This window comes from Carassius auratus, chromosome 46 (assembly GCF_003368295.1).
Source record: "Carassius auratus strain Wakin chromosome 46, ASM336829v1, whole genome shotgun sequence".
Taxonomy (NCBI): domain Eukaryota; kingdom Metazoa; phylum Chordata; class Actinopteri; order Cypriniformes; family Cyprinidae; genus Carassius; species Carassius auratus.
The window spans coordinates 682,501-701,833 of record NC_039288.1 but is presented as its reverse complement, the minus strand read 5'-3'; the positions used below and the strand labels follow the sequence as shown (position 1 = coordinate 701,833).

The window sequence follows — 19,333 nt, the reverse complement described above, 5'->3', positions numbered from 1 at the left end:
CTCTCCTCCAATCTCTAATGATGCTTTATTCGGTCATTGTCAAAGTCCTTTGGTTCCATCTACTCCGCCTCTTTGAGAGCACTTTAGTTTTCCATCAGCGTGAGTCGGAAGAAGCGCAACCCCACTGAGGAACTCCAGGAAGACTTCACGCATAAAAGCTTCGGGATTTACGCACACAAGCCTCGCGACCGCACATGCTCGTTTCGCGCGCATACATTATGGGACGCACAACTAACACTAGTTGACACTTGGATAGAGCGCGCGCAAAGCATGGCTTGGATTCGCTCGTGTTTGTTCCTCTCTTGGTAAGTAGCAAACTGCTTTTATCGGACTTTGCATGCGTGTTTGTTTTTCTGCTTTGCTTGTTCATGTGTGAAAATGAAAATAAAGTTTCGAGTCTGTTTGCAGTGTTGGGCAGGTGTTGGCAAATCCGCCAACCGAGACGAGGATATATTTGGATAACATTACGCGCGTTTTGGATAGATTATTAGATGGATATGACAACAGACTCCGACCTGGATTTGGAGGTAGGCAAGTACTGGAATCACTTTACATATTAAAGTCTTACTTTAGGGAATGTTTAATCCAATTTTCACAGAAATTAAATTTCACTGTAAATGGTGTCTTGTCGCTTTGCAAGTTTGTTTTGTTTAAAGTATGTGTAGTGAATAAACTAAGGGTTTTTCTTTATTTCAAACTAATTCAATGTTATTATTTATTTATAAACTGTAGGACCTGTCACAGAGGTTAAAACGGACATCTTTGTCACCAGCTTTGGTCCTGTTTCTGATGTGGAAATGGTATGTGAGTAAAACAGTCATATGTATGATACAAGCATGCAAACATAAATCCACCGTAACTGAATGTTTTCTATGCCCACTGCCTCTAGTCATGCCGGCCCTGGCTTCATTATTCTGACATTTGTACAGGATGTCATTATAGCAGCTTAGGGATTTTAATCTGTCTGACAATCCCTGACAGTTAGGGTCCCGGCTCGGCTTTTACTTCTGTTACACACTACACTATTTTTCTACAGTGTCCAAAGCCACCTCACTTTTCAAGTGATCCACTGTGACAATCCGAAAGACAAGTCTCCGCCAAGAATAGCAGGGAGAAAAAGATAAAAAATACCATTCCAGAGTGAATGTATACCAGCCTGAATCAGATACATACCCGATGACAGTTTGCTGATGTGTTATGGTTTTTCACATTGTCTGCATTGTTGTGTTGATTTAAAACTTCCTCCATGTGTATATCTTATAAAACCCTTGAAACAATCTCTCAGGAATACACAATGGATGTGTTTTTTCGGCAAACGTGGATAGACGACCGGCTGAAATTTGAGGGCCCCATTGAGATCCTGCGACTCAACAACCTGATGGTCAGCAAGATCTGGACACCGGACACTTTCTTCCGAAATGGCAAACGTTCTATTTCGCACAACATGACCACCCCCAACAAGCTGTTCCGCATCATGCAGAACGGAACTATTCTGTACACCATGAGGTAACCTGCGTGCCAACACATTTGCTCTCCAAGTCAAAGATACACTGCACACTTGCTCTCTACAATGGCAGTAGAAATTAAACACTTAATAACACTTTCTTTCTTAGCAGAAAAATAAAATAAAATACAGTCGATTCTATCATATACAATGTACAGGTTAACTGTGACTGTAATATAATGCTAATAATAAAGGTTCTAGGGGAAAGTGTATCAAATCAGTGCAAAACAACATTAAACACATAGTTCAGCCCTGTCATCATTTACTCACCCTCGTGTTTTTCCCAACCTATACGATTTATTTATTTTTATTCTGCTGAATACAAAAGAAGATATTTTGAAGAATGTTGCAGTTGCTGGTAGCCATTGACTATACAGTATATACTATTGGAGTCAATGGCTACAAGTTACTGTTTTGTTTCTAAAATTCTTCAAAGTTTCTTGAATTGTGTTCAACAGACTTCCTTTCTCTAGGTCTAATTCTGGCTATTAACAAACCATTAACTATGACTTTTGTCTCAAAAAACTTCTAATTTGCTGCTTATTAACAGTTAGGTAGTTCTTAAGTTTAGGTATTTGGTAGGATATTGGGAAGGAGAATATGGTCATGCAGAATATGTACTTTATAAGAACTAATAAACAGCCAATATGTTAATAATATATATGCTAATAAGCAACTAGTTAATAGTGAGAATTGGTTACCAAAAAATCAGAATTTAGATTTTTTTGTGAACTGTCCCTTTAATGCAAATGCAGAATGAAGGTTTTACCAATATGGGGTGCTCACTGTATAGAGTTTAACTATTTGTTGTTTGATATAAATTAAAAGTTATGCTTTTACTGTTTTCAGGTTAACTATCAATGCTGAGTGTCCCATGCGGCTGATCAATTTTCCAATGGATGGACATTCATGTCCTTTGAAATTTGGCAGCTGTAAGTATGTTTACAATGGCAAATATTCCCTCTGAAGGGATCTACTGGTAAGACTGACTTCAGTCTGGATCTGTGTCTAATATAGATGCCTATCCAATGAGTGAGATTGTCTACACGTGGAAGAAAGGGCCGTTATTTTCGGTGGAGGTTCCTCAGGAGAGTTCCAGCCTGCTTCAGTATGATCTCATTGGACAGACGGTGTCTAGTGAGAGGCTGAAGTCAAACACAGGTATGAGCTTTGGGACAGATGATTCAGTGGTTTGCCGAGCACCTATTCTGACAGCTTTTCGTAATGCAAACCTCTTAAAACATTGTCATGATTTCAATAAATGCCAAACATGTGGGTTGAATCTGTGTTGATGGATTTGTCTTGAATGTATTTCTGCTATTCCACTGATCTCTCACAGGTGAATACATAGTCATGACGGTGTACTTCCACCTGCAGAGGAAAATGGGTTTCTTCTTGATCCAGACATACATCCCGTGCATTATGACTGTGATCCTGGCACAGGTCTCCTTCTGGATCGACAAAGAGTCAGTACCGGCCAGAACTGTGTTTGGTAAGCCTCTATTTTTATTTCCTTTTTAATTGTCCGTTAGTTGAGCTCACTGCACAGGCACCAGTATGCTAACACTAAAGTGCATGGCATTTTATGCATAAAAAATCAGATTTGAAATGAGACCTTGTATTCTAGACTTAGTGAGCTGCATCATTTTATGGCAAGATCATAGTTTCCTGACATCACGGTTGTTCTGAACGGCAGGCAGCAACATTATTTCTGCTAAGATCATTATTTATTCCGTTCCTGTGTTTTATTCACACAGAATGCAATCCTAGCATGCATAGCAACAAGCTGAGTGAAAACAATCCAGGCAGTGGACGAAGTGATAGAAATTACTTATAAGTCATCAGTACCAATTCAATAGTATATTGAGACTACTGAATTATTTTAATAAGGCTATTTAGACATTTTTGAGGCTCAGTTTCGGTTAGGATTCTGCTTTAAAAGGCAGCTGTCTATGTAGGCTGTAGAGTACGAGCTGGCTCACTAAGTTTAGGAACTGAGCCACAGAAAGCAGGTGCAGGCTCTTAACTTTCACTTCGTCCTCATTGCTTTTTCGGCTAATTAATTTGGTATGTATGAATGAAGCATATGTCTTTGTGATCTCCCTCTTGTGTTTGAATGGAACCATTAGAATGAGCTTATTGGGCAATTAGGAGTGTATCAGTCTATAACCTAAAGTTTCTCTCAATGAAAGACACATCAGCATGAAACAATTAAAATCTGTGTCATATTCAATTTGCATAAGAGGGTGAAACTGTTTTGGATTCATATTTGAATTTTCTAATGAAAGGCGTCTTGTTTGGGGCACAATATATCTAAACTCTCATACACAATAATGCAAAGATTGCGATAACAAAAATATTTTACCCAACGGTCAATAATGTTGCCTAAAAGACCCAAAAATGATCATCATTTGCTCACCCTGAAGTCATTTTAAAAAACAAAAGAAGATATTTTGAAGATTGTGTGCACTTGACGGTAGCCATTGACTTCTATAGTACTGCCAAAAAAAAATAAAAAAATACATTCTTCAAAATATCCTCTTTTGTGTTCAACAGAAGATTCATGCAGGTTTGGAACGACACGAGGTTGAGTAAATGATGACAGATCTTTCATTTTTGGGTGAGCGATCTCTTTAAAAGGGCTAATTGGGATATGTTCATGTTCTGCTGATAAAGTCACAAGTAAAAATAGATAAATAAATGGCTTCGCTCTTAGTGAGGTGTGAGATGTTTCTGCAAGCAAACACCGCTCATGTGGAGAGGTGAGTCACCTACAGCATGTTTCTCAGTTCTGTCTCACTTCTGAGGTGAAAGTGTTATTCCCGTGAAAAGAGATGTGAAAGAAAACTGAATACGGTGTAAAAAGAAATGAAGTGATTGTTCTAACAAATGAATAGTTGGAAGCACTCACTGTCCGTATCCATTGTAGTTGCTCTACATCACAGTCTTCTTCAACTAAAAGCTGAAATGTCCCAGAGCATTGGGTTCAGAGATGGAACTGACTGAGGTTCATTTGCACCAACTTTTTGCCCTTAAAAGCATTATTTTGCCCCAAAGAGTTGTGTTTGTGCCTTTGCTTTATACATTTCCATTCATGCTAGGGATCCGTAAAACGTGTTCTCCTGTAAATCGGATCTGTCTAGATCATAACCTTTGATTTGAAGCTGAAGTTGAATATTCAATGAGTTTTAAACTAGATTGTGGAGACTCAAGTTGTATTTATCTGTGAAAGACATCAGTTTGATAGGACCATGAGGATGAAAAGAGTAAATGAGCTCTGTTGATATTTATTATAGTAGTTATGAGTGCTACTTATGAGACTGGAGTTGAACTATTCAAGTGCATTGCTTTTAGACATAATGTGTTCATGTCTCTTCTGTACGGAATTAAACTGGGATGCATTTCCCAAAATCATTGTGTGCAGATTGTAGAGATCATTGATGCATGTGGCTTCAGCAGTCTATTTAGGCTAATGATGGTTTTGGGAAACACAGCTCTGTGTATGGGACATCTATCAGATTCTGTTGAGCACCTGATAAAAGAGTTCAGAATCACATGAGAGTTCATAAATGATGATTCAGGTGGAATATTTCTTTGAGTCTTAGTGTTTATGTTCATGTTTGTTCAGCTCTGTCTATAGTGATCGGGCGTTACATGCAAACCTGATCCCTAGACAGCTCAGCTTCCCATTAGGTCCATTTATAATGGACTGCTGTTATGTCTCTACAGGGCGTAGTCATCTAGAATCAAGCTTTGTGCTTGCCATATAATGTCAGTATCTCTATTAAGACCTGGGTATGTTTCATCGTTACTGTCCTCATAGCAGATACTCCGTCTCTTACAGTTTTTCTCAGTCACTTTGGTGCATTTTTCAAAACAGAAATGCAATTTTCAAAACTACTTGTACAACCTCCACATCATCTAGTCATTAATACACATCATAAAACCAGTTTCTCATTCTTTTGAACAAGTTGCGATTGCTATTGTACATTCATGCAATTGATTACGCACATTTATCTGCGGTTTCCTACATTATCAGTTGCTAATGTCATGTTGCTCAAAATGTATTATACAGTTTTCTGTGCAATAGTCTTACCCCCCAAAACATCTAGTCTTTAGTTCATAGTATAAGTCATTAAATGCAAAATGGTTAATCTAGTGGTCATAAACTGCCAAGCACACTTTTTATTTGTATTTTTACACACTATTATTAGATGTTTTGTCAATTTGGCATGAATTGTGCAAGTGAATCTTTACTAATGAAGAGAATGTAGATGATAAACCAATGATAAACCATTTCTCTGAAATAGCTCAAAGGTTCATCTCATGAATCTTCAGTAGGAAAGCTTATACTGTATAGACAAAGGACAACACAAGAGTTACAAATTCTGAAAATGGAATTATTTTCATCTTTGTTCCCATATTTCCTTTTCTATATCACAATGGCATTGTAAAAGTATTTTTTATTTTTTTATTTTTTTGGTCAGACCACTAGTAAAAGTGTAACTGGGAATTCTATCCAGTCTCTTTCAATCAACATCCCACAAACAGTAATGTGTAAATGTGTAGTTTTGAAATGGATATATGGCATACATAAGCATATGGCATACTGTTCAATACAGTAGTTTACATCAGAACATCCCTCCACTGTTAAATTGACAACATGACTAAGCAATTTGACTGTCTTATCCGTAAACTATGACACAAGGACTTGTCATTCTGATGGCACTGACATGTTCATTGACACAGATATTTATTTTTGAGAGATGAACTAAGGATTTTGAGCAAGAGACTGGCTTTTGCAGGTCATCCATTGTGTTTTGATATTTGTACGAGTTGTTTTGAGAAATGCACTTACTGTTTTGCAAATCTCAAGAATGATTAGAGAAATGTACCAAAGCGACTGAGAAAAACTGTAAATGTAGTCTCTCCTTGGGTGAGAAAATATATCTAATCTGTTCGTCCCAATGACACCATGAGCTGCCCTATAGATCACCCACAGCAGACCATCAAAAACACAGCAAGCCAGTCCTGATGTGGAGAGCTTGGCAGATTGTATCAGCAATACCTTTGCCCTCCAAGTGACAGGTTTTGAGAAGATGGGGCATAGCATGGTGAAAAAAAGCAGAAAGACCAGATTTGTTTTACTTATGTGAGATGTATATTTAAAACTGAACCCTACAAAATGGAAAGTAAAGTGACAGCATATGATTTGTCATAGAGCTTGCTCTCAACAGAAAATAATGAAAGTTGCAACCTTCAACAACATTCAGTAATCTAAGCAATGTTGCAGTTATGGATTTAATTTACTTAAACCTTTTCTGTTCCGATTTCCACCAAACAGAAACGCATCGTTGACACTGGCAAACCACATCTTACTGATTATTTGCTTCCTTAATTATTTGTGTTCATACAGTATATCATTGTTAAATTACAATGCCACGAAACAATATTGTGTGTCTGAATGCCTTCTATCATTGATCTTTATAAACCATGGTCAGGGTCCTCCTATCAACATAAAAATCCTTAATTTCCGGGGTAGACCTAGATATTGTCTTGCCTTCTTATGTACGTGTTCCAAATATTTAGAATTTGAAACTTGCTTTGCATTGCTACATTTGTCCTTCTTTGATCCCCGCAACATAATTCCTTTTTTTTTAAGTGTGTTTTTATGTTCAAAAGTAGATTACTATTGTCAAACTACCTAACAAGATTTCCAAAGTACTCGAAATAAGTTGGACTTTTGACATCCATTTGACAAGAAATAAGAGCCAAGTCATCAGTGTATCTAACATTATTGTCCTAAACATTCAAAAAAAAAAAAGAAGAGAAAACTCAATGAAATATAAAAAGGCCATTCTTTCCTCATAAAATAAAAATCCCTTGCCTTTGGGTTACTATTTAATAAATATAATGTATTAAATGAAGCAACACTTGTGAAACAGATGCACTGCTTTAGATGATGAGTTATTAAATGATGATATCCGCCATCTCTTCCATTTGAATCTCAAAGGCTTTCCAGCCCTTACTGAACTGATGCCTGTTATTTATCCTGGAGCTTTTCCACAGGAGTTCATACAGAGCTTTGAGTAAATGACCTGTTCAATAGAGCCAACGCGCGGCAGCGGCCCATTGGTCTCTCTGATCCATTAGGAAATAACTATACAATGCTCCCAACCTCACATTTTCCCATCAGCCCTTTTATGATGGTGCTCAGAAGCATTGGAGAAATGATCCAACTCCATATCCTTTTAATAATAATAACAAGAGTGAAGAAAAATGCAAAACGAGAAACAGAACTGAGTTCAGCAGCATGACATCCATACAAACACACGACCAGAGCAGAAACACAGGAAACACACGGGAAAAAAGGCTGCACTTCCAGTATATGTCCTTAACTTCATGTTGTCTGAGACAGTGTCAGTAGTCTGGTGAAAACAGAAAAATAATCCTAGACAATTTTCGGTAACACTTTAGTTTAGGGACCAATTCTTACTACTAACTAGATGCAAAGTTGAAACTAATTGTCTGAGAACAGAACAGGAATTATAACTAGACTTACTAAGCTCAGTCACGCTAACTGGATTCTTTATTTCTTTATTTTTTCCATGTATTCTGGACAGGCATCACCACAGTCCTAACCATGACCACACTGAGCATCAGCGCTCGTCACTCGTTACCCAAGGTCTCCTATGCCACCGCCATGGACTGGTTCATCGCCGTCTGCTTCGCGTTCGTCTTCTCATCCCTTATCGAGTTTGCTGCTGTCAACTATTTCTCCACCTTGCAGGCCAATAAGGAGCTTCGGCGGGTCAACAGGGCCTGTGCCGCGGCCAGAAGTGATGGAGAACCTGTTACGGTAATTCTTTGTGCCTCTCTTCTCTCTCCCTCTCAATCTTAGCTGATAACAGGAACACTAGACGAAAGGAGACAGCGGCTTCCCAAGCCATTTTACTGCCGCAGATTATATAATCAGTTCAATGTAGCAAAACATCCGAGCGAAAGCATGCCAGGCTCAAAGCGAGGAGATCTATCCTCTGTGTCTCGCATGATTGCTGGAGGCGCTAGACGCAATGCCATCGTACTCTTGCCCGGAGCGAGTAAATTAATGTGTGGAGTCACAGCCTGAGTTCTGCTTGTAATGTCAAAGGCATAATGACAGAGACGGTTCCTCAGATTTGTGCATGGTATAAACTCTGAATTGTAGCAGTGTGGAATGGAAGTGCTTCTTTTGAAGAAGCGAAGTGTCAGAGGCTGGTGTAAAAACAGCTTTACAGTAACAGGTTTATAACATGATCGTCCCATACAACTGTTTTTACACCGGTGTTTTTCTAGCAGGTTTCCTGAATGATTGGGCTAATTACTAAGATATCACCATTTACCCAGTTGATCAATCGCAGAAAATTGCAGTGTATTACAAGTTTTCGGAAATGGAAATGGCATTATTTAATTCAATAAGCACTAATTTGCATACATTTCCAGAACAGATCACTGTGGCTTCTTTAAAACACAGTGCTTTAACATGTCAAATAAAGATGAAATAAGCAGGCATGCTGGCTCTTTCGAATAACATTAATGAACTACATGTAAAGAGCCAGAGAAGGGTGTGAATGTCCCATAGCCTTGGGTATTTAGTCTGAGTTAGGTGTTGCCTGTTGCGGTGTCAAAAATAGCTGCGATATTTTGGCAGCGTGAGCCAGGTGCTCCCTGGGTGAATTCACGTTGCAGTAGGGGCGACACAGTGGTCTGCAGCTGACTCTCACAGCTTGGAAACCTGCTCACGATGGAACCGAGTCAAAGCTGGTGCTCCATGCCAAAACTTTCCTAAGGCGCTGAAAACATGAGCCTTAAATAACCTTGTTCACTCAGAGTAAAGACTGATTAAAGTTCATTTTACAGATGGTATTGTTGCCCACCTGCTCTAAATATGATTTAGTGGTTACGACCTAATGATAATATTAGATTATCACATACAATTAGCTACATTGCATACAGCAGTTCGGTAACACTTTAGGGAACAATTCTCAATAGTTGCTTATCAGCATGCATATTACTAGCATTTTGGGTGTTTATTAGTACTTATAAAGCACATATTAATGCCTTATTCCGCATAACCATGTTCTACCAATTTCTATCATTAATCCATCCCATACATAAACTTCACAACTATCTTACTAACTATCAATGAGAAGCAAATTAGGAGTTTATTGAGGTAAAATTCTTAGTTAATAGTGAGAATTGGACCTTAAAATAAAATGTGACTTACAGTTCTTTACAGAGACATTAACTGGTTGAAGTTGGTGAGTTAGCCTCTGGAGAATAAAAATAAAATAATGAAAAATAAAATAAAATAAAATAAAATAAAATTAAATTAAATTAAATTAAATTGCAGATACCGGGGCTCCTTGAAACTAATGAACACAGAGCCAAAGAATAGCATAGTGCATCAATTGGAAAATGCAGATTTTTAAACGATCCTTTTTGGTCAAGTTTGCTTTAATGTAGCAGTATAACTCTCACAGCTCTTAGTCTGCACTGCTAAAACATCACTACACAACCCTCCCTAAAGTGGCTTTCTATTACAACAAATTTACCTTTGCAACAAAAGAAACACAACAAGAGTGAATATTATTATTTCCCATGCTGTATTTGTTTGCTTGTATCACTGGAGCAAAAAGGATCACTGTAAAAACATTTTCTGTGGTCTGTCGTAACACCGCTGCACTTTTCCTGCTAGTCCGTGTTCTTAACTCAAAGGAGAAAAGCGTCCATTGTGTCACCAGTTAAAAAGTTCGCTTGTTCTCGTCTCACAAACGAATCTGTCTGTGTGTAGAATCCTCTGGACCCTGGAGGTGTGTTGAAGAAAAGGCCTAACTCCCTCTCTCAAAGAGATGCTCCTGACAGGTTCTCCAGACCGCCACAGCCTGATCTCCATCAGGGAGGTTCCACTGTCCCTGCCAACAACCTCCTGACAGGAACTAGTATTATTGACAAGTACTCACGCATCCTTTTTCCTCTGTCCTTTGGGGCCTTCAACCTGGTCTACTGGATCGTTTATCTCACCAAAGACACAATGGAGTCCAGGTAGGAGCTCTGCTGGTCTTTTTAAGAAGATAAAGATCTGTGTAAGTCAAAATTTTTATTTTTCATTTATTTATTTTGTCCAGACTTCAAAAATGGCCTTTGCACACCCTTTAATAAACAAAGCAAAATTGCTACTGCAAAGCAGAAACCCAACCCAGGCTCATTGGAAATACATGCTTGTGTATACTTTTTATTCAGTTATTAACATCATACAATTTTTTGTTGTTGTTGTTTTAGTTACGATATCCTATATTTGTAAAGCACTATACTTTGTTTTATATTCATTATTTTTTTAGGCAAACTCAGTGTGTTTATTTATTTATTTAATGTTTTGTTCATGCATTCATCACTGTTATAGGTTTACACAACTATGATGACTACAGCTTCAGAGAACCCAGGAAATGTCAAAAGCGTCAATGAGGAGGAAGTAGGATAGCTATTAATCGTCACCTCTCATTTCCCATGCAAAGAAAGTAATTACATAGAAGCACAGCAGTAATCTACTATTGCACACTTGGCTATTTGGGACAGTCCTTCACAACTCCTTAAACAGTATGAATTAGATGTGTCAACGACTGAATAGAATTCAGAAATGTATTAATGACTTATGTGCTATGAACAGAAGAAAATGTGTGATTTTTTATTATAGGACATGTATATTTAATGGAAATGTTATTCCTGGCCAATGCTGAGTCAGATTTAGGGTTTCATGGAGCACATTTGTTTGCCTCCTACTCTCTATTATCACATTGTTCTCCTGAAGTCATGATCACTTATCATCTGATAATATGAGTGCTGTTTCTGAGCAAGATCTGAAATTAAAGAAACTAATAGCTTACCCCCCACCCACCCAAATAGAAAGAAAAACATTATGTAATGATTAGCTCATAATCCTGTATGTTGTTATTTTTCCAATGTATAATTAAGGTCAATTTATGCAGATGCCTCCCATATGACAGTTCATAGTGACCACATCTTCTATAATAATAATACTAATAATAGCTATAAAAGTATCATTAATATAATCCAGAAGAGTCCTGTGATATATTTCAAGTCTTCTGAAGTCATTTGATGTTAGAATAAAATTCTCTGTTCAGTTTGGGGACACACAAGAGCCCCGTTTGGTGCTTCTGCTGTGGTGCTTCTTTGTTGAATATTCACTCTGACATAAATAAGATTTCAGAGTTTGGGCAGATGGGAAGATTATCATACAAAAACGACTTAAATTCCAGTCTGTTCTGAAGGTCATGACACAGCAAACCGACAGTCGGTCGTCAGTGAGCGTCTGTCAGCTCAGTGTTCCTCACCGTGTTTTTGGCTGATTGAGCGTATTGAATCAGGGTTCAGACAGAAGACTCTGATTGGCTGTTCAGCTCAGTGCACGAGAAGAAACGAAAAAGCAAACAACAAAAGTAAAGAGGCACACACAGAAAGACCTTGATCTTCTCTGTGTATTCCAATAGATGATTATTTGATATTCTAGTCTGGAATGAGGAAGATGAAGATCAACCTATCAACATGATGCATATTCAAAATCGTAATAAAATGCTGCTTAGTTTAGAATGACACATATAAACGACTGCCACCTGCTGGTGTAGACTGGCGCAGAGCGTATGTTATAGTCGGCTGTTGGCTGTAGTGTTTGTGGTGTTTATATGCAACATTTAGGCGCAGGTGCAGGCCATGCTAGGCCACATCACAATCGTGTTTCATCACTGCTATAGTTCTTTGACGTCGCAAGTTTAAACCTTCCTCGCTTGTTTTCCTTTGTTTTGATTCCACTGGATTATCTTCTTCTCCTAATAAAGTCTGCTGTTAGGTCCACGACTTGTGAGGAAGTCTAATGCATGTATGGGTTGAAGCAGCTGATAATTGTAATTTTTTTATGCCATTAAACACATTTTAGGTAAACTCAATTCAATTTGTATAGCACTTTTTACAACGCATATTTTTTTGAAGCAGCTTAAATCATTAAATCATTGGTACAATCCGGAAGTAAACTCATAACCGGTCAGAGATGTATATCCTTATGGCAGTAGTATTTCAAAGCAGCTTAAAGCTTGTGATCATTATGATTACAATGTAAGGATTGGATTTACCTAGCCTTTTATTCTATTCATTATTCTACATGAAAAATCCATTGTATTTAAAAAAAAACTCCACTGACCTAAAAAATTGTTGTATTGAAATGTTTTTGTCACTGTTTACATAATATTCTAGACGTAAATATTGTAATATGAAATGTGAATGTCTAAAATGAGAAAGACTTTTGTTCCAACAAGTTAATTTACACTTAGCTTTTCGTTCCCAAACTGAACATAGGACAGATTTTCCCCATCCTCATGTCACCTTTCTATTTCAAATCCAGAGATAAAAGGAAATGAAAGAAAAAGGCCTCAAAGCCTCCATGAAAGCGCTGCCACGGGACAAAAGGATACCTCGAGTCTCTCATACACACACATTCAGTATGTCAGTGCGTCTGACATAGAAATCATAGTGGGCATTGCAGCCTGCCGGTGGCTGTTTAATGAATACTTCCATTCTGGAGCAGACATGAAGGAGGCACATTGGCTGAGTTGGCTTGTGTGTATTCACACATGTGTGGCAGCTTCAGCTCCCTGCAGGTGATAAGCTCTCCGCTTTATTCCCCACTGGAGAGCCTGATGCGAGAGGAAGCGCTTTTCTCATAAATCAAAGGCAATAAAAGTCAGCGCAGCCCGAAACCCCCCATTTTCCCATTTTCACGTAAGCCTTTGCCCATAACATTGTTTTAAGGATCATTCAATTATTGCCCATCTTAGATATGTCTGGAAATGTTGGATGTGAGACCCAGATTTATCATATCTTTATGGATTCTCACTTCACTCTTATCTTCACTCACATAGCACAGTCTGAGGAACCATAGTAGATGTTTGTATGTGTGTTTGTGTTTCTGTTTGCATTTGTTATCTATGTCTTTCCAGGGCATCCAATTATTTGATTGATTGGTTGATTGGTTGATTGATTTGTTGATTGGTTGGTTGGTTGGTTGGTTGGTTGGTTGGTTGGTTGATTGGTTGGTTGGTTGGTTGGTTGGTTGGTTGATTGGTTGGTTGGTTGGTTGATTGGTTGGTTGGTTGATTGGTTGGTTGGTTGGTTGGTTGGTTGGTTGGTTGGTTGATTGGTTGGTTGGTTGGTTGGTTGGTTGGTTGGTTGGTTGGTTGGTTGGTTGGTTGATTGGTTGATTGGTTTGGTTGGTTGGTTGGTTGGTTGGTTGATTGGTTGGTTGGTTGATTGGTTGGTTGCATTACACATTTTAGGTAATGTAATTGGACTGCAATTTGATTACTTTTAGATTACTTTTGGCCTAACTTGTTTATCACACTGACTGAATGACTGAAATAGGATAATATTGTAGCATACTGATATAAAAAATACAAAGGGAATGAAATTATATTCCTCTTGTTGTTACTAACAATATGAAGTGCACTAAATATTACATTGTGTCATGGTTTCCCAAATTGGGGTTCATGAAGATGCAGCAGGGTGTTCATGAGTTTAATTAAATGTTAATAATTAATCAAATCATAAAAATGTAAAATGAACACTTATTAACACTGAAAAAAAATCTGAATGTTTACAAGTGGTAGGCTATTTTAGAAAGGTACATTTAAAAGATGAAAAAATAATTACCGAAAAATTTATATGAATAATTTATTGCTATTGTGCAAATAATATGTAATCATTTAAGTAACTGTAATCTCATTTCAAGTACTTTAAAATGCACTGAAATGTAATTAGGAGTATGTAATCCAGATTACATACAATCAGTTACTACCCATTACTAGTCACACTTAAACAATAAGGTCCACAAATATGCATAATAAATACTTTATCATAGATAAAACATCTTAGTTAACAGCCCACAAACATTACACACAAGCATTTGCATATTAACATATAACTGTAAGAAACTGTATAAAACTTTTATAATGAGGCATGGCTGGATTTCCATCTTGACAATTATCTAAAACAAACATCAAAATCAATGCAAAAAAATGGGTCACTGTTCATAAAATGAAGGTTCGGCCATGGCAATTCCAGTCCCCTGATCTGAACCATATAGAAAATAAGTGGAGTGAGCTGAAGAAGAGAGACAAATTGTGTGAATAAATACAACCACCCATATAGATTTATGTTTCACTTTTCACAATCCGTGACCGACAGAGGAGCATCTTGGCGACAGGGATTTAAAATTTTACCAAGACTCAAAATGACACAGGCACAGACTGGATTTTTTAAGTGTTTTTAAAACATTTCAGCCGGTGTATATATATCGTGAATATATTATTTACCTCATATAAGATGCATTTGGTTTAGTCAAGCACTTCATCTCTTCAGCACGCAGCACGAGCAGGACAAACTACAATGCAGAATATTAATAACTATGACTGGACTGTCACACCAATACCATTATAAAGAGAACACCATTATAATAAAAAGCTGTGAATGTTTAGAGTTTAGCTGCCGTGTTTCTGCACATTGTTTCATGAAGAACACATCTACAAAAACAGTTCGCATTCAGAGCCACGCAGACACGTTCATTTGCATTCGGCTCTTTTTGCAGATAGCCTATAAGTCCTAATAATAACGTTATGTTGTATAAATAACGAAGCGTATTCTACATGAAATTATGAGTTTAATCCCAATGATTAAAAACTTGCTATCAAATGCTCAGTCTACTGGTCATCTTCAGCGCACACAGCTCAAAACAGAAATGCAGAACATTAATAACTACTGTCATATAGGCTAACGTTATAATGAGAGCACTATTGTAAAAATTGTGAATTGTTAGGGTTTCGCTGACGTTTAGTGTAAACTATCTTTTAATCAAAACATAAAAACATTATTTACCCCATTTGTATCTGCGAGGCATTTGTTACACATTTTCCCTGTGTGTTAACATCAGTAATTATGACTGTCGAATGTCTGACTTGACTCAATGTATTTTGCCCCACCCCCAAACATATGATTCGACTATCAGTCGAGTATCAACAAGATTCGAAAATTCCGATTCGACTATGAAAATCCTTAGTCGGGGACACCCTTAATATATATATATATATATATATATATATATATATATATATATATATGTATATATATATATATATATATATATATATATATATATATATATATATATTAGGGCTGTCAAAAATAGTTAATTAGTTGTTAGTTGTTAATTACGTCAAATTTTTTAACGCATTTCACGCATGCGCAGTGTGACAAATTATACAGGTCAGGAAAGTCTCGTCGATCTCTGAATTCTCAAGATAGTAAAAAACAGTGTCGAGTGCCGCGACGAAAACTCACAAAGAAGCTTAAGGTTTTACCCCAGTTACTCTCAAATACATTCATGCCAAGCTCGATAAACAGAGACGACTTTGGTAGTTGATACGCTGGAGCTTCTTCCTGTTATAGCGTCCTGTGTTTCACACTGCGCATGCGCAGAACGCCTACATGCAATGCAGCAAAAATTACAGCTGTTTGGAAAAGCATATGCATTTTTATTTGGTTTCCTTGGTCTGTAGTTAAATGGCATGGTTTGATATAGTGCTCAGGTAAATTTGATCTAAGTAAATGTTAGACTTTTGAAATTCAGAAAAAAAGAACCACATATTGATGAATCAATACATGAAAATTATGTATCTGTGTCCTGTTATTTATCTTTTGGTATGCATTTCAGAAAAAAAAAAATGGTTAGGATTCAGGTGTAATTGCAAATAGTGATTGATCCTGATTAATCCACTGAAAATTCTGATTAATTTGATTAAAAATTTTAATAATTTGACAGCCCAAATATATATATATATATATATATATATATATATATATATATATACACAGGCGTAATTTCCTATGGGGACAGGGGGGACATGCCCCCCCCCCACTTTTCAAAATCCCGTTCGTGTCCCCCCCACATTCAAATTAGTTTGTTATGATTTTTTTTTAACTGCGTGCCATCATCGTTTCGTCTGTGTCGATGTGCACATTACCCTAAATAGTGTAAGTGGACTGAAAGTTCTACTGAGCAGCTGGTATTGCAGTCAGTCATGAAACGCCAGCAACAGATGACTTTAATGTATTCATGGATGAAAAAAAGAAAGGAGATGTGAATTGGTTGATTCAGTAAATTAGCTCAGGCTAGAGTAATCAAAATGTCTGTCCACTTATTTTTTTACAGTCTTTGGTCTACACCTGTTGATGAGCTAACGATAACATAGAGTGTTGCTAGGTAACTTCAGACCGTTAGCCAGCTTACCTAAACATTTAATGTTGCCTAGAACATTCTGTGTCCACTTTAAACAGCAGCGTTTTCTGTCAGCAATGAATGACACGCAGACTCTGGCTGCTGTTATAGGCTACTCAACTCATTATACTCAGATGCAGAAATAAAATAAGTCTTAATAATAAATGTTTTTCTAAACTTGAGCTATTGAGATAGGAATTTTGGGTTTTCATGAGCTGTATGCCAAAATCATCAGTATTAAAACAATAAAACACCTGAAATATTTCAGTTGGTGTGCAATGAATCTAAAATAAATGAAAGTTACATTTTTATCATTACATTATGGAAATAATGAACATTTATCACAATATGCTAATTTCTTGAGAAGGACCTGTATAAAATTATTCTCTCAAGTCTTGGCTATTCAACAATAAATAAACTAAGACATATTTTTCTCATACATAGTAGCCTATTATTCTTTTTGGCAGAATTTATCATTATAAACAACTTAATTATTTCCTGGATTTTGTATCAACACAGTCTCTAACTGTATGTAAATGGAGGAAATGGGATTCAAATCGAAAACATTTTTTCCCATTTTGTGTCCCCCCCACTTCTCAAACCAAAGTTACACCCTTGTATGTATATATATATATATATATATATATATATATATATATATATATATATATATATATATATATATATATATATATATATAAACACACACACACAAAAGGATAACAAGAGGTTAAACAAGAAACAGGTGTGCACAATAAAAAACCTGGAAACATAATCAGTATCGAAATGAGAACTAGGAGTACGAGTTGTGAACAATGACCACAAATTTTAAATTAGTTAGAAGGCTGTATATGTAATAATGTTGACCCTTACATCAGTTTGCCTCTTAAGTCAATGGAAGTTCACAGATCCCTGAATTATCACCAGCACCATTCGAAGCAGCATCACCCGGCTGAGCGCCATCATCATTTAGGAATAGGCTGTGGGCTTGTTGATTTCACTGCTTATTCAACATACCCCTGTTCTGAGGGAACTGGGAACGCAATAGCATAACTGGGGTGGGGGGAATAGAAGATTGGCCACCAGACATAAGCTTTGATAAACAGGTTTGTCAGGGAGCCTTTTTCATTTCCATATCTAACCATCCATAAATCCATCCATCCATCTATCCTCCACCTAGAATCCCTCACATTGTAACTCTGCCATGACTGGAAAGAAGCAGGCCTGCTGCAAATAAGGTTTATATCCAAAACCTGTCAACACAAATAAGCTCTATAAATAAAATCTATGACTCTATTCAGAACATAAATACACTTCTCAGTTATAAACTGGATATTCCTTTTGCTTTGTTGATGAACTCTAGACAGTGTGATGTAAAATCAATGTTATGTGGATAATAAAAGCTGACACTCGGTTATATTTGCTAGTAGTTGTTTCAAGGCATATTAAATGTGAAATGTGGTTGAAAACAATGAACTATGGAGAGTTAAAATGTAATATTTCTGTGATGGGTTAGCAAAGACAGCCATAGTTGATAACCCATACTGTAGCTTCATGCATGTGAATCATTTTATTTACATTTGGCACTTGAAGTCCCTGCCTTTTTCTTATTTTTTTCTCTTTTTTCTTTACTCTCTCTCTCTCTCTCTCTCTCTCTCTCTTTAAGGGAAGTGTGAGCCCTGTTAGAAGCCACAGAGAAAGGCGACTGAAGACATGGTCATCTAACAAACTGACAGATGGATATATGGAAGGATGTATGGATGAGAGACACATTCAGGGTCTGCTGCTGAAGATGAAACTGTGACTGCAAGGGGACAATGATAGGCTTCTTCATCTTTTCCCCTTCCCTCTCTTCCGCCCAATAGCATGTATTGATCTCTCATCACTCTGGTACGAAACTCTCCGACTGCAGAATGATTGTCCTACTTCCTAAAGACAGTGAAGGTGCAATGGCTCTTGTGGCACTCTTGTTTTGACATTGTCACGTAATTACACACTCAACATTTTCCCTTCACACAAAATAATAATAATAATAAAAACTCTACTCTTCAGACACCCACAATAATGTGCAGGTAAAACTTTCCAGCAATTGTAAGCCTTATAGTATCCATGCTACTTTTACCCTGAACAGAAGCACCAAGCACCAGCTTGAGTCGATTTTTTGAAAGTGTACTGTACAAGTGTGTAGCGAGTGAACCATTAGTGAACCATTTTACATTAAATATTATTACTAGTATTATTCGTAGGTTACACTTTGTTTTGTAAATGTCCAAACCATTACAGATCTTCCAGTGTGCTGAGACATGTATGATGGTTATGAGGTACACAATTGATGATACCTTTTGGAATTTAGCAACAACTCGGTCAGGTGTCCCTTTAGTCCATCTGTGCCTAGGGGAATTTTCATTTGAACTATATTTGAAAGTGCATGCACTTACTGTACAGTTTACTTA

At 37.1% G+C, this 19,333-nt stretch overlaps 1 protein-coding gene across 2 annotated transcripts in view; it reads left to right on the top strand.

Annotated features, from left to right (window-relative positions):
• The first annotated feature begins 54 nt into the window (after positions 1–54).
• The window catches only part of LOC113063817 (gamma-aminobutyric acid receptor subunit alpha-6), a 21,133-nt gene continuing 1,854 nt past the window's right edge, over positions 55–19,333 (top strand). The window contains exons 1-10 of one of the 2 annotated variants that reach the window (XM_026234159.1): positions 55–305; positions 409–527; positions 733–800; positions 1,286–1,506; positions 2,354–2,436; positions 2,522–2,665; positions 2,844–2,996; positions 8,128–8,363; positions 10,338–10,588; positions 10,947–11,548. In XM_026234159.1, the coding sequence (XP_026089944.1) occupies positions 271–305; positions 409–527; positions 733–800; positions 1,286–1,506; positions 2,354–2,436; positions 2,522–2,665; positions 2,844–2,996; positions 8,128–8,363; positions 10,338–10,588; positions 10,947–10,962 (1,326 nt within the window). In that variant the 5' untranslated portion in view covers positions 55–270 and the 3' untranslated portion in view covers positions 10,963–11,548. Of the gene's footprint in view, positions 306–408; positions 528–732; positions 801–1,285; positions 1,507–2,353; positions 2,437–2,521; positions 2,666–2,843; positions 2,997–8,127; positions 8,364–10,337; positions 10,589–10,946; positions 11,549–18,546 lie in introns of those variants that run through there. The other variant, XM_026234160.1, reaches the window with a different exon arrangement.